This window comes from Malania oleifera, chromosome 1 (assembly GCF_029873635.1).
Source record: "Malania oleifera isolate guangnan ecotype guangnan chromosome 1, ASM2987363v1, whole genome shotgun sequence".
Taxonomy (NCBI): domain Eukaryota; kingdom Viridiplantae; phylum Streptophyta; class Magnoliopsida; order Santalales; family Ximeniaceae; genus Malania; species Malania oleifera.
Genome location: NC_080417.1, coordinates 64,190,318 through 64,216,755, shown reverse-complemented (window position 1 = coordinate 64,216,755; position 26,438 = coordinate 64,190,318). Strand labels below are relative to the sequence as shown.

Here is a 26,438-nt window from a genome sequence, read left to right as displayed (position 1 = left end):
AGGTAAGCCATTTTCTCCTTTTTCTTTAATTTCTTACAAAATATAAGCCCAATTGACGAACGGACGCCACCACGAGAATCTAGGGATGATTCTCTACAAGTCTAGTGGGACGAAATTCTCGTGGGGGTGTCGGGCCAAAACCCCAAATTTGGGGTGCGGCGATTATTAAGGAGCTTATTTTTAATTAATTAGTATTAATTTAGAAATGCTAAAATATTAAGCATCTATGACTGAAGTAGGATTTCTGAAATTTAGGGCTCAGGTGAGTGCCGCGGGTGTAATTTTGGGACTCGCAGGCAAAATTTGGAAAATTAAGTATGGATATTAAATAATAGTTTAAATATTAATTTGAGGTATATGGAGCCTAAGGAAGGCTAGATGAGTATTATTTTGGAGAAATAGATTAATTAATTTGGGGAAAATGTAAATTGCAGGAATTAGATTTCGGTCGCCAAAGGCGTGAAATTTTGGGTCCTAAGGAATTTCTCAATAGTCAGGTAAGGGAATAAACTAAAGCAGTAATTTTCCATACAAATTATTATTGATTATGAGTAAATTTATTTTCAGAAAAACATATGTTATATTGTGTATTACGAATGAAATGTACGATTGGGAAAAATACTGCTATGATGATTAAAATGTATATGTATGTATGAGATGTAAGTAATTCATGATTTTAGAATATGAAGTATGACTTTTAACAGCATATGTGTGGCATGGATATTATTTTATGTGAAATGTATTATGATGTGAAAGATTTTACGAACAAAGCATAATTTCAGGTATTATGAAAATATGAGTTATATTGTGATGGTTTTGACGATTATGTGATAAATGATGTATTTTCAGTATATATATACCTGAAACAATTTTGGCGTGAGGCCATATATTTATGTTATCGGCACGAGGCCGTATTTATGTTATTGGCGCGAGGCTATGTATTTATGTTATCGGCATGAGGCCGTATTTATGCTATCGGCACGAGACCGTATTTATATTATTGGCGCGAGGCCATATTTACTATGATTTTGGCGCGAGGCCATATGTATGATTTCGGCGCGAGGCCGTATCTATGTTTTCGGCACGAGGCCGTAATGATGTTACGTATGATCATGTATTATATGTTTTCACAACCAGGATATTAGTTTAGTTCAGACCAGGAGCTCGGTACCGTAGCTATGGGTTAATTTTGGCACGAGGCCTTATTAGTGCTACTGTCCCACGAGGGGATGGGAGATGGATAGTCGATGTGGCTTTCAGTAGAGTGTGGACATCCACCTGGCAGTTCGGACCAGGGTGTGGCGGGCTCATCGTACTTACAGACATATTTGATTCAGCAGTGGTCGGCCAGCTATTGTCGGGTCCCGCCTTCGGGCTGCACAACCCGTCATGGGGGGTAATACATGACACCAGCTAGCTATTCATTCTGTGTTTGTTTTCAGTACTACAGTTATAATAGTTGATTTTATATATGTTATGATTTATTAACAGATGTGAAAATATATGTTTACCCAGTACGATATGATGATGTTTATAGATTTATGAAATGTACTATATATGTATAAATGCATTAAATATTCATGTTGCCACACAACTGTATTTAGTTTATTTTCCCTTACTGTGTCTCACCCTCGAACATTAAATGATTTTCAGGAAATCCAGTGAGACCGGCGGGCTAGAGCCGCCATTGAGTGATTGAAGCTTCCCTACTAGAAGGGTAAGCATTGAACTAGGATCGGGAGTTTTTGTTTTTAATCCTAGTGTTATTTTGACTTTTGGAGGTTGTATATAATAACAGTATTTTGATGTTATAGAAAGCTCCGGTATTATGTTTTATGATTGGATGTTTGAGATTTTATGTTTACTGCTGCTAGGTTTTCCGCTGTATTTGACAGGTGTCCCCGCTACCCACGGGTTCGGGTTGACCATTTTATTTATTATGTGATATTTTATGTTAAGAAATTGAGGGGCGTTACACACATTGACTGTCATCTCTCACACTCTACATAAGATGTGTGGTAGCACTGACGTAAACATAAACGTAAACGTCAACATACAGCTACGGTACCGTGCTTCGTGAAACTAAATTAAGTTATTTCGGTTGTGATAACATATAATACATTTCATGATATTGAACATAGTAGTTTCATATTTCAGAGTAAAACATGACCTGGTAATATTTCTTGAATCTTGACATAACATGCATAATTACGGTATATATGTCGTCATGTCATAACATAAAAATCATGACACTGGCGCCGGCATAACATGATGTACTTGTACATGAAAATCTTACACTTGTAAACATAATATTCTTGAAACCATAGTTTTTGTACTATTTTTATGGTTTTCCTGAAAACTACTATAACATGCTTATCTTGGAAAGATCATAATATTTCAATATAACATAACTTTCATGAAAATATTATATTCATGCCACACAAATGTAAGTAGCCTCATAAACTCATAATTTTTTATAAAATCATATTTTCTTATAAAATGTATTAAAAGCATTTCCCTGTTCAACATTAGTATTCCCAAATATAGTTATATAACATACATGTTTTCTAAAAAATAAATGTTGTATAATAATAATAATTTCATGAAAAATGCTGACTTAATTTATCCCCTTACATGACTTACTGAGAAGCTCACAATTTAAACCAGACCTACACCCGTGCGTTCCCCAACTCAACACTCCGAAATTACATTTTCCCCTACAAAATTTCAGAATTATTTTATTTAAAATGTTTTTCTCAGTCCATAAACACCAAATACCTTATAAAACTTAAAAAATCAACTTATCCAAATTTTGGGATGGTGCCAACCTTGCATGCAATTTTCCTCCGCTGAAAACTTGAGTTTGACATATTTATAAAATACAGATTCATCAACGAGACATGTCATCTTGTTGACGAGTCCATGAAGGGGGTTTGTCAATGAACTTGTAACCCTCGTCAATGAACTTTAGGCTCTGCTAAACCCCTCTCGGTAAGTTCTCGTTGACGAGCCCAAGAAGGCAACTCGTCGACGAGACCCTGCTAGAATACAACAAATTTCACAATACAAGATGCATACAAATAATATGCTTTTTAGTCAAGCAGATTTGTATCGGTATAATCAACACACTACCGAATGATAAGATATGATAAGCTCAGTGTAGTCTTAATGTTTACTTTAAAGGATTAATGCAAATATGACGATAAGTTCGTGAGAGTGTATGTAAAAAGATCTTTGTGTCAAAATAATAGTGTCAGTCACAATGTAGCAACAAAGATCTCAAGCACACTTCAAATATCCTTGACAAATATTTTTCTCAAAATTAATCACAATAGATATTTGAAATCGATTTGTAAAATAGTATTTCACAAACAAAATGCAATATAAACTCTTAAGTATTGCAATGAAGATGCAAAACTCACGAGCTCTAAGAAGTTTTCTTACGGAAGATTTATTTACGAACCCCCTAGAAAAACTTGAAGCTTACTCTCTACGAAAAATAAATCTCAATCAAAACGAGTAAGTGAGAATTTAAGTTTGGTGAGATAAACACAAGAATATTTTTATTAAGAGGCATTTGCAATATGAATGAGTAAGAGTGGTAGTATGAAGCTTGGAAATGAGAAATTGACTTTTTAAAATTCAGAGAGTATTTGCTAATTATAATTGCTAATCAAGTTGCTAATCTTTGCAAATGAGGGGTATATATATACACCCCTGAAATTATAACCATTCGAGACTTATATGTTATTTTTGTAAAAGTTTAAGTGAGGTTAATAATATTTAACAACGTTGCTTCACTTTCTTTTGAAATGACATTTATTTAGCATTTATTGCAAAAACAAAATCCCATATCTTCCTTGCAAGATTTTTCTCCGGATGACTTTTCAGAATTTGAGTAATTTGTTGAGCTTTTTTGAAATTCATTAATAAATTCTTCTTCAGAAAGTGTTTCTGACTCACATCTTTCTGACTCAAATTCACTACTTGCAATCATATTGAATATTTTTCGTTTTAATTCATTACTACAAGTTAACTCTTTAGTTTCTTGTTTGACTCTGCAATTCATTTTGAAATTTGACAGGATCACTTTTAATTCTCACTTTTAATTCACTTTTAACAAGAATGGGAATTGGAAAATTAAATCACTTTAAGAAATAACATAAACAAGAGAATTTCTGCCAAGGATCAGTTTTTAGTCATATTAAAATAATTTTTTATTTTCAATCATATTTAATAGAAAAAAAGGTATGAGTTGCTCAAATAAAATTTTTGATCCGGCTTTAGGTTTCTCTTATATTCTATTAACGAATGAGCTAAAAATAAATAAGAATGAGCTTAGCTCGTTCAAATACTAAAAGCTCATTGCACCCTCTTCCTTCTCAAAACCCTCTTGATTTTTTATTGCCGAGCCGAAGTCCCCAGAATCACCGTCTTCACCTTTATCCGCCAGGCTACACGGGCCTCGGCAAATAGAAGAAACGCGCGTAAAAGCCCAAAACGACCAAAACAGGGCTATCTATTCACTTCTTTCCTTTGTCCGTTGGGAGAAATCTCTCCTCCTCCTCGAGAGAGAGGAAGTTAATGGTGAAAAATGATCTCCCATGTCTCAAGACCCCTCCATTCAATTCAATTTTCAAGACCCTTCTCCGCCTGTAAAGCCCATCCCCAGGAAATATATCTTCTTCCTTCTTCTCGCTGTGGACTTCGTACATGTGTTTTTCGAACACTTCTGCGGTCTAAGTGCAGCTCCGCAAATTTCTTCAAGCCCAAGAAGCTCAACATTAGGGCTGGCGGTGCTCAAATTTCGGGTTTGAGCTCGAACCAAGAATCAACATCCCCAGACAAGCAGCGAGAACAAGATGACGCTGAGTCCGCCCAGCTATTTCAGGTTTGTCTGAGCTATGAAGCAATGTGTAACGGTCCTGGATCCAATTCTGGTGAGGTGTTATCAGCTTTGGCTCACTGGCCTCATAGATTTGTTCTATAAAAGATACCTCACATAGTTAGAGTCCAAACTATTCTTATAAGCTCAAGATTTCTTAGTACACATCTGATATCTTCCGTCCAATCTCTGATGCTCATTAGAGTAGCTTATACCACATAATCCTGGATCAAAATGAAGGTGAGATATTATCCGCTTTAATTCACTGGCCTCACAAATTTGTCCTATAAAAGGCTCGTTAAATAGTTGGAGTCCAAACCATCCTAATAAGTCCAAGATCTCCAAAGTCCAAGATCTCTCTAATACACATTCGACGTTGGATCATTACACAATGCCTTTTTCCTTTAGTTTCTTCTTGCTAGTTTGAACTTCTATTTTAACTTGTTGTCTCCACTGTGTAACTTGCCATGGAGACATCTTGTGAGTCGAAATTTTGATTTACGAGTTGCTCACTTTAGTCATTTTCATTATTGAAGGGCATTTCCCCTCATTATGTGATTACTTGGTTTCAGAAATTAAAGGATGCAGAGCGAGAACGGATAAGTAAGTTGGAAGAAATGGAAAACAAGGCAAATGTGCAATTAGAGAGGCAACTTGTAATGGCTTCGGACTGGAGTAGGGCATTGTTGACTATGCGGGGTAAGTTAAAGGGAACAGAGTGGGATCCTGAGAACTCACACCGGATTGACTTCAGTGAATTTTTGGGACTTCTTAACTCAAATAATGTCCAGTTTATGGAGTACTCCAACTATGGTCAGACAATATCAGGTTGGAAATTCTTCTCAATCGAATGCTGCTTTTGTCTTTTAATTTTTTGTTGTCTGTTGGATTGCAATATTTGACACCCCCAAGTTTCATGACTAATAGAGTGTCTGGCAACATCTATTTGGTTAGTTAGATATGGAGTTTTGTGGATTTGAATAAAACTCATTGTGAGTTTGTGTTGAATTTTGTCCAAACCCATACAATTTTCTAGATCCAAGACTTCAAATGTGTGTTTCCAAATATGGCTTAAATAATACCCTAATTGGAATATGTGGTGGTTTTAAAAAAATTGGAGGTTGGATGTATCTATGTTATGCTTTGGAGAATGAGAGTGTGAAATCTTCAATTTTTGAAATTCCTCAGGGTATATAGTGTCTCCAGATCATTTGTTGGTATGTATGTATTATTCATAATAAATGTGTAAATGTATTTTTTTGCATATAGTTTGTGTATATTTCAAAAGATGCATGAAAGGTTCTCTTAGGTGCCATTCCAAAATATTCTTGTTCAAGTGCAAAGTGCAGAAGCTATTGTAATTGGACATTGGCACTGTTGGTTGATCAACCTTGAGATTTGAGCCTTGCTATTTGCACTTCGAGAGTGCTTTTGATGTGTGCTCGAACAAATCTTAGTTTGCGTGGTGGATGGATCCACTCTAGTTTGTTCCAATCCATGTGCAGCTTGCCCAATTGCCACCTGGTTATATTGGTCAGATTACTAAGGTGGTTCAATATGACATCTTTAATCAAAGTGAAAAAAAGAAGAAGAAAAATACGCATAAGAGTAAGGGTTGGACAAATGCATGTATTTGTTTCTAGTGTTTTTTGGCTTAGGAATTTATAGGTGATCAATTTAAAGTTTTTAGCTAAAAGCATGTTTGAATTTAGAGAACTTATAGAACAGTGTCACTAACACATACTTTGCCCTTTTCGTGGACTTTTTTACTTGGTTTTTGTGGGCATTAGTGTATTACATAGGTGGAAGGTTAACTTGAAATTGCTTTTGATTTTGTGTTTTTGGAGGCTTTTTGTCACTTGTTCTCTCTCTCTCTCTCTCTCTCTAGGTTGATTTAGGAAAAATGTGTTTTTAGCATACTAGATGACGTCCTAATCGAAGTTTGGAAATACTTAGGTGATAATGGAGTTATATGGCTAACTAATTTATTTAACACAATTATAAATTAAAAACTAAGAAGAATCTATTATGCAAGATGAAGGAGAAATTGAAGAAGATGTAACACATAAACTTAAAGTAGGTTAGGTAAATGAAGAACTGCTTTAGGTATCCTATAATTAAAAGGAAAGTTTTATATAATGGCTATTAGACCAGCTATGGTAAAATGTTGGGCAACTAAGGAACAGAATGAAAAAGTAAAAGTTGCTGAAATGAGAATGTGTAAGTGGATGAGTGGTATAGTTTTTTTTTAATTGGTAAAGGAAACTTTATTGAAAGGCATCAAGGGGATGCTAGCTCATGATACAGTAAATCAAGCACCTTGAAGAGTGACACACAAATAAAAGATTATATCATAATCATTAATGACAATCCTACTATGTCAACTATTGACCGTAGTAAACCAGTGCTCTTTGCTGTTTTGGATTGTTGAGGTTGATTTCTTGAACACTCGTCTATTCCTCTCTTTCCAAACACTCCAAAAAATTGCAAGGGGAATGGGGGGCATATCCTTTCTCTTCTCCTTTGTTGCCTAAATCCCTTTCTAGGCCTAGAGTTCCCTTCCCACACAATTAGTGATAACCCGCCTTTGTTTGATCAGAGTCAGCACCATATTCCAGAGATTTGTTGTCCAAGCATAGTGAAGGAGGATGTACTCAATAGATGCTGTGTCAACCATGCAAAGAGGACATTTGTTGGCTACTGATAAACCCCTTTGCAAATTACCCATGGTCAAAATATTACCATGGGTAGCTCCCCATGCAAGGAAGGCAACTTTTTTGGGGTTTGCTGTCCTCCAAATTTGAGTCCAACAGAAATTAAAGTTGTTTTCCAAAGGGAAGAGCTTCTTGTAGAAGGATCTAATAGTGAAGGCCCCCTTCTCATCTAAGGCCCAAATAGGAAGACAGTGCTATTATGGTGTTGGAAGTTGTAAAGAAAGCTATAAAAGCTTGTGAGCTGGTTGAGTTCCCAATATTCCGTAGTTTCAAAAAAGCCCTTGAACTGAGGTTTGAAGGTGTTGATTGATGCAAGCGTCTTTAGCACATTTCAAGTTATAGATGGCTATAAATAAGGCACTAAGAGCTTCTTGCTCGCGCTAGGTATCATGCCAAAAATAAATATTGTCCCTTGTCTGTACTTGAAATCTAATACAAGAAGCAAAATAATTCCAGCCTTTCTTGATGAAATTCCTCATCTCTACACTGTGTGGTCCTTTGTCAGCTCGAGAGATCCAATATTGATGTTCAAGCCCATATTTCATAGCAATGATTCCCTACCAAAGGTGGTCTTTCTCAATCATGAATCTCCATAACCATTTCCTTAATGAGGCTTTATTGAAAATGTGGAGGGACTTCAAACCCAAGCCTCTGAAATGAAAGGGTTGTTTCACCATGCCCCATTTGACGAGGTGAAATTTGAATTCTGCCCTGAAGCTCCCCCAAAGAAACCTCCTTTGAATTCCTTCAAGTCTCCTGGCAACTGAAGTTGGTAGGAGAAGGAGAGACATGAAGTAAATAGGGAGATTTGTCAAGGTGCTTTTGATGAGAGTGAGTTTGCCACCTTTGATAAGAAATTCTTCTTCCATCCTGCCAAACTTTTTTCAAAATTATCAAGGATGGGATCCCACACTCTTTTATCTTAAAAATTTGGTGCCGAGAAGGAGCCCGGGGTAGTTAATAAGCAAAGTACCCATTTTGCACCCTAGAAGGCTTGCAAGGAGAGGCCCATCCACATTTTCTCCAACTAGAATGTAATGCCCTGATTTTCATACCATTTTTTTTTTTACAAATAATAAATATTCAAATCATATATCGGCCATGTCAAGATCTCTGATACCATTTAAACATAACCTAACCCGAAGTGGATACTGGGTAAACAGTCATATAAACCTCCCTAACAACGGAAGTCAATATATACACATCATTCGAAATACCAATACCCAGAGTACTAAACATCCATACACATATACATATCTAACACACTCCTAAAAATCAATCAAAACTCTAGGGGAAACATACATCCCTAGCTCAAACACTCACCCTATCTAGTAGGGTACCAACTCCCCTCTATCTCGAAGTTCTATCTCTAGGTCTGTCATGGTTCCCTGAAATATTTAGATATTTGGGTGAGACACATCTAAGTAAGACGGAATAAATTATTTATAGTGTGTGGCAATAAGAGTTTCATTTTATCATAATATTCTCATTCTGTGATAATACCATCTGAGAAAAATATGTCAATTATATTCATAATCATATAGATGTAAAACACAAGCTTTTAAAGGCTTTAATTTCATTTTTCAACTCATTCACATGCAACCCCATATTTAACAGCAAAAGTTCCCGGGGATAGGGGAGATTACATGCCCATACATGTAGCTCCCCTTTGCTCTGATATCGTTTATAACCCTGCCTGATTAACTCGGGTATGGCTACAACTGATACTTATCAGGGCACTCACCTTACTCAGTAAGCCCTCAAACGGAGAGTTTTACTTCGCCTTATTTATCTATGTTATTAAACTCACGCTCTTTCTTTTCACTTTCAATTTCATTTCATCATCTAGCACATGAGTATCCTCAGTAACCAATACGTACATCCGCGTCTGTAACTCATGGCTGCCCTGAGGATATTCTCCACGCCATGCTTTACCCCATGGTCGAGGTTGTGTGGCCCGAAGGCTGGATCCAACCGCGGTTGGCTTATCCGGTTAGATCAAAATAAACAATCCATATACTCGTATGTAGTACGAATGTCCTGCCTAACCCTAGACTAGACTCCAGGAGTCAAAACTACCCTTCACACTAGCTCATTCGACTTCCCCGCCACACTATCCACGTGACCGTGTGGTTGCACTAACACCTCACTAGCAACGGTACCGTGCTCTATCACAATTCCTCCATCAGGGTTCTTATTTTCACATTTCATGATTCGCATTTCGCATTCGCATTACAGTATTCATATTGCAGTATTTACATTGCAATATTTACATTTTCATATTCTCATTTCAGTATTCACATTATAGTATTCTCATTGCAATTTTCACATTTCCTGTATTCGCATTTCACATTCTCATTGCACTATTCACATTTTCATATTCACATTCTATATTCACATTTCAACATTCACATTCCCATTTTCACATTTTCATATTCATATCTCATCTCATAATGATATATATCACATTTCAATATTCTCCTCATTTTTTGTTTCTTTCCCATCTTTTCAATTCCCATTCCATTCTCATAATACTATATATATATATACATCTCATTTCACAAATTTCCACATTTCTCAATGAAACACATCATATTCTCACATTTCCCCATTTATCATAGAAAGCATTTCTATAATCACATTTCATATTTTAAAACATCACAATTCAGCACTACTCATATGCCACACAATTTCATCTGTTATTCATATCAATATATATATATATATATATATAGTGAATTTCATATTACCATTTCACATATTTATTCAACCCATAATATCTAAAATAGTGCTATAATTTATTTCCCTTACCTGACTTACCGAGAGGTCCATTAAAAGCCCAAATCCTACGCCTGCGGCGTTCAAAACTCAAAATCCTAAAAATCACATTTTTCCTAGATCAGTCAACTCATTTCTTAGAATAATTTTCATTTAACACTTCTTAGGTTCTGAATACTCCAAATAGCCCATAAAACCCTAAAATAACTTAGTTGCCCTAATTTTGGGATGGTGCCCTGGAACTCCAAATTGAAAATCTGCTCTGACAAAGTTGTAGAGAATTTCCCACGAACCTTGTGGCAGTTCTCGATCATCAATCCAGGTTATAATAAAGCTGGAATCAAAGAGAGAGAGAGGGAAAACCATAGGTTTAGAGAGAGAGAGAGAGAGAGCGAAAGAGAGAAAATACTCGCTGATAACGACGAATTTTCTATTTATAGGCTGGCGTTCATTGACGAGTTCAAGTGATTCTTTGACGAACCCATGAAGGCACTTCGTCGACGAGGAGGCTGGTTCGTTGACGAACCTGATATTCTTTGAAATTTTCTTGACTCTTGGTATCTTCTCGTTGACGAGACACGTGTACTTCGTTGACGAGATCTAGAGGGACAGGGTATTCGTCGACGAATCCCTGCTGATCCTCTTTTCCTTTTTCCTCTCTTTCATTTCTTTCCTTTTATTACTTCTATTACTTTAATTTTCTGGGTCTCTACATTCTCCCCTTCTTATAAAATTTCGTCCTTGAAATTGCTATTAATCGTCTTTTAATCCTTACAGAAAACATCCCAATTTTATTAATTACCTTCACTTGTAGCGGAGGAATATCGTGGTTACATTTACGGTCCTGGGAGATTACAATAACCTAAATAAAATTCTCCCAAAACCATTCATAAACAAAATCAAAACACTACCTATCTTATACTACACTATTCAAATCAAAATACATACCTTTACTTTTACTCTGACTAGCTTAGCTCTAAACTCCACTGAAAAGATGTGGATATTTCTGGCGTATTTGTTCCTCTAATTCCCAAGAAGCTTCCTCTACTGCATGACTGTGCCATAACACTTTTACCAGTGGAATCCTCTTTGTACGCAGTTCTTGTTCTTTCCAGTCTAAAATTTGCACTGACATCTCTTCATAAGATAAGGTATTTTCGAGCTCCAGTGCCTCATAACTAATCACATGAGAGGGATCTGGGACGTATTTGCTTAATATGGAAACATGAAATACGTCGTGGATTCTAGACAAAACTAGTGGTAAAGCTAACTTGTAGGCAACTGGACCCACTCTTTCCAGAATTTCGAATGGTCCAATATACTAAGGGTTCAGTTTACCCTTCCTCCCAAATCTCATAACTCATTTCATTGGTGACACTTTCAGAAACACATGATCCCTTGCGTCAAACTCTAACTTTCGTCGGCGAGTATCTGCATAGTTTTTCTGTCGATTCTGTGCTGTTCTGATCCTATCTCGGATGAGTCTAACTTTATCTTGCGTCGGCTGTATTAAATCTGTCCCCAAAATCTGTCTTTTCCCAATCTCTTTCCAATACAATGGGGATCGGCACCTTCTGCCATATAACGCCTCATACGGTGCTATTCCAATGTTGGCCTGATAGCTGTTATCATATGCAAATTCAACCAATGGCAAAAACTTTATCCAATTACCTCCGAAGTCCAGCACACAAACTCGCAGCATATCCTCCAGTGTCTGTATCGTCCTTTCCGTCTGCCCATCTGTCTAAGGACGAAATGCTGTGCTGAAAGACAACTGAGAACCCATGGCCTTCTGCAAACTCCTCCAAAACTGAGACGTAAACCGTGGGTCTCGGTCCGATACTATGGACACTAGCATGCCATGCAATCTAACTGTCTCCTGTATATACAACTCTACCAGTTTGTTTAAGGAGTAGTTAACTCTGATAGGCAGGAAATGGGCAGTCTTTGTCGGTCGATCCACGACTATCCAAATGGCGTCTTGTCCATGTAATGGCGGTGGTAATCCCGTGAAAAAACATATTGTTACATGCTCCCATTTCCATTCAGGGATGTAGAGTGGCTGCAATGATCCTGCCAGTCTCTGATGCTCAGCTTTCACCTGCTAGCATGTCAAACACTGCTCTATAAACTCGGCAATCTCTCTTTTCATGCTACTCCACCAAAATGACTCTCCAAGATCCCTATACATTTTAGTGCTACCAGGGTGTACAGTATATAGGGATCGGTGCGCTTCCTCTAGAATTACTTTCTTAATTTCAGGGTTAGCAGGTACACACATCCTGGTACGGAACCTCAAGGTTCCATCATCTGAGATATTGAAATCTACCTCCAAACCATCCTGTACTTTTTCCCATAATCTCTACTAACTCTGCATCACCCCTTTGAGCCGCTTTAATTCTATCTTGTAGAATCGGCTGTAACACTAGGTTGGCCATAAATACCCGATGTTTGCCCTCTATAAGTTTCACACCGAGCCTTTTAAAATCCATCTGGATAGGATGCCTAATCATCCTTGCAAATACTGCTGCTCCCACTGATTTTTGGCTCAGAGCATTAGCTACCACATTAGCCTTTCCCGAGTGGTAACTAATAGTGTAGTCGTAATCTTTTATCAGCTCCAATCATCTCCTCTGCCTCATATTTAGTTATTTCTGTATAAAGAAGTATTTTAAACTCTTATGATCAGTGAAAATCTCAGACCCCCATATAGATAATGTCTCCAAATTTTCAGCATGTAAACCACCGCTGCTAACTTCAGATTATGGGTAGCGTGTAAACCACCGCTGCTAACTCCAGATTATGGGTAGGGTAATTCTTTTCATAATCATTCAGCTGTCGAGAGGCATACGTTACCACTCTCCCCTGCTGCATCAGCGCACATCTGAGTCCTTTATGTGATGCATCACTATAAATCACGAAACCCTCTTCTCCCGAAGGAATCGTCAACACTAGTGCAATGATCAGCCATTACTTCAACTCCTGGAAACTCTGCTCACATTCATTAGACCACTCAAACTTTACACCTTTCCTAGTCAATCTAGTCAAAGGACCCGACAATTTAGAAAAACCCTCAATAAACCTGCGGTAGTACCCAGCCAATCCAAGGAAACTTCTGATCTCCTGCACATTTTTCGGTTGTACCCAGTCTACCACCGCCTTGATCTTGCTTGGATCCACCAAAATACCACCCTTGGATACCACGTGTCCAAGGAAGGTAACTTGCTTCAGTCAAAATTTGCACTTCTTGAGTTTTGTATACAGTTTTCTTTCTCTCAGCACCTGAAGCACTATCCTCAGATGTTCCTCATGTTTCTCATGTTCCTCTGAGCTCGTTGAATACACTAGTATGTCGTCAATGAATATTACCATGAATTGATCTAGATACTGGTGGAAGACTCGATTCATCAAATTCATAAATACTATAGGAGCATTTGTCAGTCCAAACGACATAACCAAGAATTCGTAATGGTCATACCGAGTCCTGAATGCTGTCTTTAGAACATCCTTTGCTTTGACCTTTACCTGATGATACCCAGACCGTAGATTTATCTTCAAGAAAATCTATGTCCCCTATAGTTGGTCAAATAAATCATCGATTTGGGGAAGTGGGTATTTATTCTTGATAGTCACTTTATTAATTTCTCTATAGTCGATGCACATTCTCATCTACCCATCCTTCTTCCTCACAAACAAAATCGGCGCTCCCCTGGGCGACACACTGGGCCGAATAGACCCCTTATCTAACAGTTCCTGCAACTATTCTTTTATTTCTTTCAATTCCGCCGGTGCCATTCTGTACGACGCTTTTGAAATCGGCGCTGTCCCCAGAACTAGATCAATAACAAACTCTACCTCTCGATCAGGAGGTAGTCCCGACAAATCCTCGTGAAAAACATCAGGAAAATCCCTCATTACCGGGATATCCTCTACCCTTAACTCCCCTTCCAACACCTCTTTCACACTGTCCAAATATCCCTGACAACCTTCTAGCAATAATCTCCTCGCCTGAATGGCGGATAACAACTGTGGTGGGGTGCGCACACATGATTCCACGAATCTCTACTCCTATCCTCCTAGAGGTATGAACATTACCTCTCTTTGATTGCAGTCAATACTAGCATAGTGGGTAGTTAGCCAGTCCATCCCCAGAATCACCTTGAACCCATGCATCTCCAACACTACCAGGTTAGTTGATAAGGACCCCCTGAATATAGATTGGACAGTTTCTAAGTACCTTCTTACATATCCCTACAGCCCTTGTTGGTGTAGCTACTGACAAACTAACATCCAACTGCTGAGTTTCTAACCCACACAAGTTAACAAATTTCCGGGCGATAAAAGAATGAGTCACCCCTAAATCAAACAAAGTAGTAGCTTTATATGACAGTATTGAAATAGTACCTATCACAACATCTCCTGCCGCCTCCGCATCTCCTGGTGTCAGTGCATAAACTCGTGCCGGGGCAATATTCTTCTGTTTTCCGCCTCGGGGTGCCTGGTGACCTCCTCGGTATAGTCTAGGAGCAGGCGCAACAGCTAGCTGCACTCGGCAGTCTCTTGCCATATGCTCAGGCTGATGGCATCGATAACAAACAGTCTCCCTGACTCGACACTCTCCCGGGTGTCTCCTATAGCATATTGGACAAGGAGGGGCAGACTGCCCGATCTCCCACGCCCTGTCTCCATCCTCCTTTGTTATCCTGCCTCATCCAAGGCTCTCGGCTGGACCTTACGTGAAAATCTGGACGCACGAGTCTCTTTCCCTAGCTCTGTGCTGTAGGGCCTCTTTGCAGGCCACTTTCAATCACCGCAGCTCTATCCACTACCTTTGCAAAAGTCTAGGCTCGGAAGCCTATAACCTGCTCAAGCAAACTCTGTCTCAGGCCCTCCTTGAATTTCCTCGCATTCTTTTCCTCATCCGGCACCAAATATGGGGCAAACAGGGACAGCTTACAAATCTGGCTGCATACTGCTGTACCGTCATTTGCCCCTGCGTCAAGTGCAAGAATTTTGTTGCCTTCGCACTTCTAACAGTAGCGGGGAAGTATCTCTCCAAAAAAATCTCCTTGAAGCGGCTTCATGTCACCGCTACAAGTTTAGGTCTCTACTCCTCTAATAGTCTCGTTGATCTTCACCAGCGTTTAGCTTCCCTAGTAAATTTAAATGTGGCAAACAATACTTTTTGCTCATCTATACACGGGAGAACTGCCAACATATCCTCCATATTCTGGACACAATTCTCAGCCACGAGTGGGTCAGCTTTTGTGGAGAACGATGGAAGTCTCATACTCGTAAACTGCTTAATCGTGCAACTCCGCTCCCCTAAACCTCTAGCCATTTCCGCCATCACCTGCTGGGTGACACTACGTAACACTGCATTGGGGTCTCCGCCACCTATACTGGAAGACCTGTATCATCACCTCTAGCCTGTGCACTACTACTCCCTGGATCCATCTTGAAAATAATATAAACAGTCTTAGAACTCTATTATCTCAATATCACTTAATATGCTCAACAAATTAAACTCATAAAATATTCCTCTACAATCATCCATTTCCAGTATCCTCAATCCCAATTTAAGATTTAGTCCAACCACTCAGAAACAAGAACCAATGATAGTATCCATGGTTTTCCTGAAATTGTCACCCCAAGAAAACTACAGAAACAACCATTGAAGTCTTGCCTCTAGGTCGTAAGATAGAGCCCTAAATTCCCAATCTCATCCTCTAACAACAATGGACTCATGTCTTAATTTACCCCATCTCCTATTCTCCTCACAATTCATTCCTATACTTTGGTATTGTATTCCGCTGTTTACTAAAGTCTGCAGAATCTAACAACTTAGGCTCTGATACCAAACTGTAACGCCCCGATTTTCATACCATTTCTTTTTTTCAAATAATAAATATTCAAATCATATATCGGCCACGTCAAGATCTCTGATACCATTTAAACATAACCCGACCCAAAGTAGGTACCGGGTAAACAGTCATATAAACCTCCTTAACAGTGGAAGTCAATATATACACATCATTCGGAATACCAATACCCAGAGTACTAAACATTCATACACATATACATATCTAACACACTCCCAAAAATCAATCAAAACTCTAGGGGAATCATACATCCCTAGCTCAAACATTTACCCTATTTAGCAGGGTACCAGCTCCTCCCCTCTATCTCGGATTTCTATCTCCAGGTCTGTCACAGTTCCCTGAAATATTTAGATATTTGGGTGAGACACATCTAAGTAAGACGGAATAAATTATTTATAGTGTGTGGCAATAAGAGTTTCATTTTGTCATAATATTCTCATTCAGTGATAAAACCATCTGAGAAAAATATGTCAGTTATACTCATATTCATATAGATGTAAAACACAAGCTTTTAAAAACTTTAATTTCATTTTTCAACTCATTCACATGCAACCCTATATTTAGTAGCAAAAGTTCTCGGGGATAGGGGAGATTACATGCCCATACATATAGCTCCCCTTTGCCCTGATATCGTTTGTAAGTACGACTACAACTGATACTTATTAGGACACTCACCTTGCTCAGAGAGTTTTACTTTGCTTTATTTATTTATGTTATTAAACTCACGCTCTTTCTTTTCACTTTCAATTTCATTTCATCATCTAGCACATGAGTGTCCTCGGTAACCAATACATCCGCGTCTGTAACTCATGGCTGCCTTGAGGATATTCTCCACGCCATGTTTCCCCCCATGGTCGAGGTTGTGTGGCCCAAAGGCTGGATCCAACCGCGGTTGGCTTACCAGGTTAGATCAAAATAAACAATCCATATACTCGTATGTAGTACGAATGTCCTGCCTAACCCTGGACCAGACTCCAGGAGTCAAAACTACCCTTCACACTAGCTCATTCGACTTCCCCGCCACACTATCCACGTGACCGTGTGGTTGCACTAACACCTCACTAGCAACGGTACCGTGCTCTATCACAATTCCTCCATCAGGGTTCTTATTTTCACATTTCATGATTCGCATTTCGCATTCGCATTACGGTATTCATATTGCAGCATTTACATTGCAATATTTACATTTTCATATTCTCATTTCAGTATTCACATTATAGTATTCTCATTGCAATTTTCACATTTCCTGTATTCGCATTTCACATTCTCATTGCAGTATTCACATTCTCATTTTCACATTTTTATATTCATATTCTATTATTCACATTTCAACATTCACATTCCGATATTCACATTTTTATATTCATATCTCTTCTCATAATGGTATATAAGTAGTACTGAATTGTGATGTTTTGAAATATGAAATATGATTATAGAAATGCTTTCTATAATAAATAGGGAAATGTGAGAATATGATGTGTTTCATTGAGAAATGTGGAAATTTACGAAATGAGATATGTAAATTCCACATTTCTCAATGAAAAACATCATATTCTCACATTTCCCTATTTATTATAGAAAGCATTTCTATAATCATATTTCATATTTCAAAATATCACAATTCAATACTATTGATATGCCACACAATTTCATCTGTTATTCATATCAATATATATAAGTGAAAATATTTATGCAACTTATAATATCTAAAATACTGCTATAATTTATTCCCCTTACCTGACTTACTGAGAGGTCCGTTAAAAGCCCAAATCCTACATCTGCAGCGTTCGAAACTCAAAATCTTAAAAATCGCATTTTTCTCATATTAGTCAACTCATTTCCCAGAATAATTTTCATTTAACACTTCCTAGGTTCCGAATACTCCAAATAGCCCATAAAACCCTAAAATAACTTACTTACCTTGATTTTGGGATGGTGTCCTGGAACTCCAAATTGAAAATCTGATTCGACAAAGTTGTAAAGAATCTCCCCATGAACCTCATGGCGGTTCCCAATCGTCAATCCGGGCTATAACGAAGCCGGAATCGAAGAAAGAGAGAGAGAGAGAGAGAGAGAGAGAGAGGGAAAACTGTAGGTTTAGTGAGAGAGAGAGCAAGAGAGAGAGAGAGAGAGAAAATACTCGCTGAAAATGACAAATTTTCTATTTATGGGCCGGCGTTTGTCGATGAGTTCAAGTGATTCGTCGACGAACCCATGATGGCACTTCGTCGACGAGGAGGCTGATTTGTTGACGAACCTGAAATTCTCTGAAATTTTCCTAACTCTCGGTATCTTCTCGTCGACGAGACAAGTGTACTTCGTCGATGAGATCTAGAGGGACATTCATCGACGAAGACCCTGGGTTCATCGACGAATCCCTGTTGATCCTCTTTTCCCTTTTCCTCTCTTTCATTTCTTTCCTTTTATTACTTCCATTACTTTAATTTGCCGGGTCTTTACATGGAATGATTTCACTTTTTCCTAGGTTAACTTTCTAGCACAGAACCGCCTCAAACTTGCCGAGATACATCTCAGATTCAGAATGTGGAGAGTTTATCCTTACAAAAAATGATAAGTGTCATCAGCCGATAGGAGATGCGTGACTTCGATAGACCTATTGGCTATCGTGCCTGCCAACTTTGAGGCCTTTGAGCAGCCCTTACCCTGTAGCTTTTATCAACATGAGGCTCAACCCCTCCATCACCACGATGAACAAAAATGGGGATAGAGGGTCCCCTTCATTTAGACCTCTGGAGGAGTGGAAGAAACCAATGGGGCGCCCACTGATTAACACTGAGAACCTTGGTGTGTTGATGCAACAAGCGATCCAACTACTCCAATGCTCCTCAAAATTTATTTTTTTAAGAGTGAAGATAAGGAAGTTCTAGTTGACATGATTGAAAGCTTTCAGCGTGTCAAGTTTGTACACCACCCCATTTTTTTCCCCCCCGGTTAGTATCCACTACCTTGTTAGCTATTAGGGCTGCATCCAAGATTTGTCTTCTTGCCACAAAGGCGTGTTGATATTGCCCAATGACTTCTGAAGTGGCTTTTTCTCGTAGCAAGGACTTTAGCAAGGATCTTATAGATTCTTCCCACCAAGCTAATTGGGCAAAAGTCCTTAATGTTGGTTGCCCTGGGTCTCTTTGGGATCAAGTTAAGGAAAGTGGCATTGATGCTGCTCACAAATCTGCTCTATCTAAAGAATTCCTCAAAAGTTTTAATAAAATCCTATTTAAGCTCACCCTAGTTTGACTTGAAGAAAGATAAGGAGACCTTGGCGCTTTGTCTTCATTGCAACCTCCAATGGCTCGGAGGATTTTAGCTTCCTCAAAGGGTTTCTCAGGCCACTTTGTGGTGGTGGGGCTGCTAAATTTGAAATTGATGCTGTCCACTATAGGTCTCTAGCCTTCGAATTTAGAGTAAAGAGTTTTATAAAAGTTGTATATTCCCCTTTTGATGTCCTCCTACTCAGTTAAGGTGTTCTCCTTGATTTCAATATAGGAAATGGAGTTCAATCTACGATGGGCATTCATAGTTTGGTGGAAAAATTAGGTATTCTGGTTTCCCTTCTTGAGCCATTAGGCTCTAGATTTCTGCCTCTAGGAGATCTCTTCAAGGCTAATAGCCTTGGTTTGCTCCTTCTTCAATGAAACCCTTTTGTCCCCTTTCTTTAGAATTGAGCCCATATTTTAGGTCTTGCTCATCAAGGATCTTGATGTTGTTTAGAATAATGCTCTTCTTCACCTAAATGTTCCCAAAAGTGCTTTTATTCTACACTTTGAGCTTCTATTTCAAGCCCTTCAGTTTTGAAGCTAGCATAGCTAGCTTTCCCCTCAACGTTCAGCGTGGACCGCTATAGTTTCATAATTTTTTCAAAGCTTGAATGGGTTTGGTCTCCATTTGATTCCACCCGTATCAATGATGATAGGGAAATGATCCAAAGTGGGCCAAGATAGGAGCTCCTGAGTGGTTTTGGGAAAGTGAGTGTCCCAATGCACTGAGATAACGAATTTGTCAATTCTCATTCTTGAGAAGGAAGGTCAGTCCCTAGAGTTGGACCAAGTGAAAGCACCACCAATAAGAGGGAGATCAATGAGGGCATTCACATAGTATAGGAACTCTCATGCATCTGTACTCCGCTCTGCTCCCACTTCTTTCATGGGGGTACAACACCATGTTGAAGTCTCCTCCAATAACCCAAGGTGCATCCCAACAACCTTAATCGCCAAGAGCTTAGCCCGAAACAAATGTCTGTAAGGTCCTTCACTTGGTCCATAGACCCTAGTGAAAACCCTTAGAAAATTGTCATCTAGATTTTTAAACAACCATGAGATAGAGAAGGAATTGATGGAATGATCGATCATCTCCACCATGTTGAGATTCCACATAATTAAGATGCCTCCTGTATTGCCCATAGCACCAAGGGAGATCCATCCACAATTCTCTTATCCCCAAAGATCTTTGAATAAGAACTGATCCATTTTTCCCACTTTAGTTTCTTGTTAAGTAAACAATGTCACCTCCGTTCTTAAAGAAAGGATTTGATTAGGCTTCTTTTAGCTTTGTCATTTAATCCCCTCACATTCTAGGAAATGGGTTTCCTTAATATGTTTTAGTAGTGTAGACCCAACTATTGTTCGCCTCCACCAAATCTATCTATCCACCCAATTTATCATAATTTATTGTACATTCTAGGCGTTTCAGCACCCTGTTTGTGTCTAGTTTCTTGTTGCTGCCCATAGGTTTTTTGGAGCTAAGCTGTGCCTCCTCTATTCTCTTCCTTCTCAATCTCTTCAAAAAATTTCAAAGCCCTGTTTTCAAAGCCATCAAAAGACATGCCAAATTATCATTTTCCGTAACACTCACCCGGAGACTTGCTCCTTAAAAAGTGTGCTTTGGGTCTAAACCATTCAACATTTCAAAGTTGGGGTTGTCTTGGGAATCAAATGGATTGGGGCTGGATTGAAAGGCCTCTTGGTGTTTTGAAGAAGCTGGAAGTAAGGTTAAAACAGTGGCATTAGCTGCAATAATGGAGGCCTTGAATTGCTAGAATCAACGACCTAGGAGTGGGGTTCAATTGCAGGGTTTTTTTTAGAAGGATGAAGACTTTTCAACTGCCGTGGAGGGTCGTTTGTGGGAAGAAAGGGGACTGTAAGCGTTAGGTATGGTTACAAGGGATGTTTTAGGATTAGGGAGGCCAAAGGGGAGAACCCCTTCAAATAGGGTGCCTTTGTTCACCTATGGTTCAGTCCCAAGCTCTGTGGAGGAGGAGAAAACTTTAGGTTTGCCCAAACCTATGTTGCTCGTCTCAACTATATTCACAAAGGATTGTGTAGAACCAGATGACTTCCCCACCCCAATAAATTTTTGCAGCTGGTTAGTTTTTAGGATCAAAAGAAAAGATTCTTTGCAACAAGGACAATGCAATGGGTGCAAGTCCAGGCTGTAACTGGCTTCGACAAGGTCCCAGGGGTTGCAACAAAAGTTGAGGTCTTCAAAACCTCCTAGCTCAAGGGGGAGGGCATTGGTCTGCGTTGCTACTTGGATTAGGGCTTCCAGAAAGAGGGTGGAAGCAAGCATTGAATCAATTCAATTACCGTATTCAAGATTTTTAGCCAACCTTTCAAATCAAAACCCTTTGGGGAGACCAGATGTCTCCAGCTTGGTCTCCGAGAGGGAGATGAACTTGCCATGTTTGTTCAACTTCGAGCGGAGGAACAAGGTGTTCCACTTGTTTTGCATTTTGCGAAACCACAGGGATAAGAGGGGGCCTCTTCTTGAGCTCCAGCTCCAAAAGTCTTCCTAGGCTCAAAGGAACTAGACAAGCTCCTCCAAATCCAAAAAAATGGAAATGCGACAACCATTATGAAGTTCCGTGAGTCTCAGGATGTCGGTTTCTTCCCCATTGATGGCCAAATTGAAGGTCTTCCTCTTGATCCATACTGAGAGCTTCGTGCCTGCTATGGACGAAGATAGCAGGGTGAGGGTGAGGGTGGGGGAGACACCACAATTGCAAGGAATGAAAGTCAAAGCTGCATATGATAAAGGGAATTGCAGTGTAGGGGAAAGGTTCCATAGGGGGTTTAGGGTTTGTAGAGCGTTTAGGGTTTCCGGTTTAGAAAGAGAGAAGGTAGGGGAAAGAGGGGGGGGGGGGAGGGAGAAGAAGTATAGGGGTCTTTAGGTTTAAGGAAGCCTTCCGTCATTGTGAGAGGGAGGAGCCCATTGTTGTGAACTAGGAAGGAGGGGTTGGCAAGGGGGAATGATGGAGAGAAGCATCGCAACACTTTCAGAAGTTGGATGAGTGGTATAGTGATCAAAGATAAATTAAGTATTGAACATATTTGCGATAAGTTAGGTATAGAACCCAGAGAAGATAAGATAAGGGAGGGAAGACTTAGATGGTTTGGCATATGCAATGTAGGCTAAGTAGTGGACCAGTGAGGAGGAGTGAGTGAGTTAGCCTTAGTGGCAAAGGTAGGGGTAGACCTGAAATGACTTGGCATAAGAGGGTAAAGATTTAATAGCCTTTAAATTGTTGGAGGAAATTGCAACAATTATAAAAATTGACAGAAAAGGATTCATATAGCCCACTCCACCTCATGGGACTTAAGTCTTGATTTGTTGTTGTTGTTGTATATACATGTTTAAAAATATATAGATAGGGAAAGTGTGCTTAAGCATGTTAGAGGCTTGACCCTCACTTTTGAAAATTTTATATAGGTGTCTTAGTTGTGTAGTGAAGTGGTGTATAGTTATGGATTTGGGTTTTAGGTGAACATGCTGTTTAGTTTTGTGTTTGTTTAGAGTTTTGAGGTCTTACAATGTGACAAAATTGGGGGGCATTCTTTCCATTCACAGTTTAAATTTTATGGAAGCTACTTTTTGAAATTGGTTTTTTATATCTTGTAACTCTTTTTTTTTTCATAGGCTAGCCAATGGTAAGAGTAGTAAGAATTTGATTAGGGAGTTAGACATGGGGGATGGGAGAGTTACTAATGACCATCATTAGATCGCTTTCGTTAGTGCTAATTTCTTTTATAATTTGTATTCAGAGGACGATCATTGTAGATCAATGTTAGAGGGGCTAGATTGGAATCCTATGACCAATGATTAGAAGAGTTGGTTAGAGAGACAGTTTGAGGAGGAAGTGAGGGGGGTGGTTTTTGGGATGGAAAGGGATAAGGCTCTAGGTCTGGATGGCTTCAACATCGCTTTTTTTTTCAAGATTGTTGGGAGGTTGTAAAGAGTGATTTGTTGAAGGTTTTTACTGTATTATTTGTGAATGGGGCTTTGATCAAAAGCATCAACCTCTCTTTTATAGCCTTGGTGCCTAAAAGATCTAGATCTATTCAAGTTGAGGACTTTAGACTTATTAGTCTTGTTTATAGTGTGTACAAGATTATTACTAAGGCTTTGGCTAATAGGTTGAGTGCAGTGCTTGCTGACATTATATCTAGTGCTCAAAGTACGCTTGTGAGGGGGAAGGCAAGTAGTGGATGCCATTCTTGTGGTCTATAAGGTGGTAAAGTATAGTTGTAGGAATAAAAAGAAATGATTTGTTTTTAAATTATATTTTAAGAAAGTTTACGGTAGAGTAAGTTGGAGCTTTTTGGACAATGTCTTTGTGAGAAAGGTTTTGGTGAGCATTAGCATTGTTGGATTATGGTCTGTCTATTGAATGTATGGTTCTCAGTGATCATTAATGGAGAACCCAAATCATGGTTTTGCACTTCTAAAAGCACAAGACAAGGTGATCCTTTATCCCCTTTTTTTATTTGTTCTTGTAGTTGATCTGTTGACAGGATGGTGGATAGGGCTGTAGAGAGGGGGGGGGGGGGGGGAGGGGGTAGAGGCTTAGAAGTAGGGATAGTGGGTGTGGTGGTTTCCCACCTCGAGTTTGCTAATGATACCATTTTCTTCCTTGATGGTCGGTCTCTTTTTTAGAAGAATTTTGGTATTCCAAAATCTCCGAGCGGGTGTCTGGCCTCAAATTAAGACGGGGAAGAGTGGTTTAGTAGCTCTAAATGTGCCCAAGGAGCGAGTTAGGGATAGTGCAATTGAAGTGGGGTGTGGCATTCTAGATTGGCTATTGACTTACCGAGGGTTTCATTGGGGGGGGGGGGGGGGGATCCTAGAGCAGTGGAGTTTTGGAATCTAGTGGTGGAAAGGGTGATGAAGAGGTTAGATGGGTGGAAGGGGGCTCTCTTCTCCTTAGTGGGGAAGAATTACTCTGATTCAGGCCTGTCTTTCTAGAATCCCACTTGATTTTCTGTCTGCTTTTAAGATTCTGGCAGGGAGTAAGCTTGAGAAAATTATGAGAGACTTTCTGTGGTCTTGCATGGGGGGACATTAGACATAGGGATCACTTAGATGGGATGAGGTTTGTAGACCTAGGAAGGAAGGAGGGCTGGATCTAGGTAAGATGGTGTTTGAAAACACCGCCCTTTTAGCTAAATGGTTATGACACTTCCTCTAGAAGAATCTTCCCTTTGGCATAAAGTTATAAGAAGTAAGTTTGAGTTAGATGCGAATGTGTGGGATACCAATAGTAGTTTATGATGTTCTTTGGGGACTCCGTGGAGGTCCATTCCTCAGATTTATTCTTCCTTCACCCATCACACTAAACATGTGGATGTGAGGGGGGTCACGTATCCGCTTTTGGAAAGACCCTTGGCTGGGTAATGTAGTGTTTTGTTTCTTTCCCTCATCTCTTTCGATTGAGTGCTGAGAAAAATAGAGCCATATCCTTTTTTGTTGGGGATTTAAGTAGTCCTTTGATTTCCTGGAATCTCCATTTTAAGAGACCTCTTAATGATAGGGAGATGGGGGAGTTGTCTTCTTTGTAATCTTTATTGAATGGAAGTAATCTTTCGTTGGGGAGGGATGTTCACTCTTGGTCGTTGGATCAGTTGGAAGTGTATTCTTGCAAATCTTTTTGAATTCTTGATCTGTTCTAACTCTTCATTTCTGCTATTTCCTAAGGATCCTTAAAAAATTAAGGTTTTCACTTGGTTGGTTGCACTTAATAGAATAAATACTAACAACTTGTTGCAAATCAGAAGTCTTTTGAAGTCTCTTTCTCCCGATGTTTGTGTGCTCTGTTTTAAGAATTCTGAGACAGCTTCTCATCTCCTTTTACACTGAGTTTTTCTTGTAGGATTTGGAATAAGCTGTTTTGCCTCGTGGGAGAGAGTTGGGTATTCCCTGCATCAGTGGAAGACTCACTAGCCATTTCTTTTATAGGTTTTGATAGAAGGAAGGATAAGGCAGCCTTATGGAGGTGTGATTCTTTTGCAGTTTTATGGGGGGATATGGATGGAATGTAGTGCACGGATATTCTTGGGGAAAAAATTAATTTGGGAGCTGGTCTTGTATAAAATCCAGTATCTAGCATCACTGTGGTGTGTTGGATTTGGGTTTTTCTGAGGAAATAGTTTCCAGGAGAATCAAAGAGATTGGAGGAATGTGCTGGCTTGTTGATTTTCTCCTTTTCCTGTAGGTTTTAGTTGCTTTTTCTGGTTTGTTCCAGATTTTCTTTGGGAGATGTCTCGTTTACCCTCTTTTAAATTCTTCTCTTATTGATATAATTTTCTTTTGGTGTAAAAAAATGGGTATTTATGTCATTTCCTGGGAAAGTTTAGGGGTTGATATATATTCCATGTACAAAAGTATGAATAATGTAAATCATTTTGGATCAAAGCAATTGTAAATAAACTCTTACAATATTTCTGATGTTTCGTTAATTGTATTACATGCTCTAATGGAATTTACATTAATAAATTTTTCTTGGTAATGCATTGCATAAATAAAATTTTCACATGGATCAATATGAAATCCTTCTTGGATAGAATATCTTGGACTTGGTTGTAAATAACGTAACTTTATCTATATAAATAAACTCGATGATCCAACCTAAGAAAAATTAAAAGTAAATTGATTGAAAATAAATTCATATTACATTCTTAATATTCCATTTATTGATCCCTTGTACTAAAAGATATACATGCAATATGTTTTTAATACTGATTATTTTATTTTAATTCCAAATAAACTTTTATCACGTTCATAATGTTCAGTTAATTTGATTTGCTATTACAAAAATATTATATGCAATACATGTTTTATGTGGTTGAAGTTTAAGAAATTTAGATTTCATATAAATTATTTGCAGTTTTA

The 26,438-nt window shown here is 38.8% G+C and overlaps 1 protein-coding gene across 2 annotated transcripts in view; it reads left to right on the top strand.

Annotated features, from left to right (window-relative positions):
• The first annotated feature begins 4,353 nt into the window (after positions 1 to 4,353).
• Positions 4,354 to 26,438, top strand: part of LOC131160027 (probable inactive ATP-dependent zinc metalloprotease FTSHI 4, chloroplastic) — a 77,808-nt gene continuing 55,723 nt past the window's right edge. Inside the window, exons 1-2 of one of the 2 annotated variants that reach the window (XM_058115322.1) lie at positions 4,354 to 4,891; positions 5,458 to 5,713. In XM_058115322.1, the coding sequence (XP_057971305.1) occupies positions 4,595 to 4,891; positions 5,458 to 5,713 (553 nt within the window). In that variant the 5' untranslated portion in view covers positions 4,354 to 4,594. The remainder of the gene's footprint in view (positions 4,892 to 5,457; positions 5,714 to 26,438) is intronic. The other variant, XM_058115316.1, reaches the window with a different exon arrangement.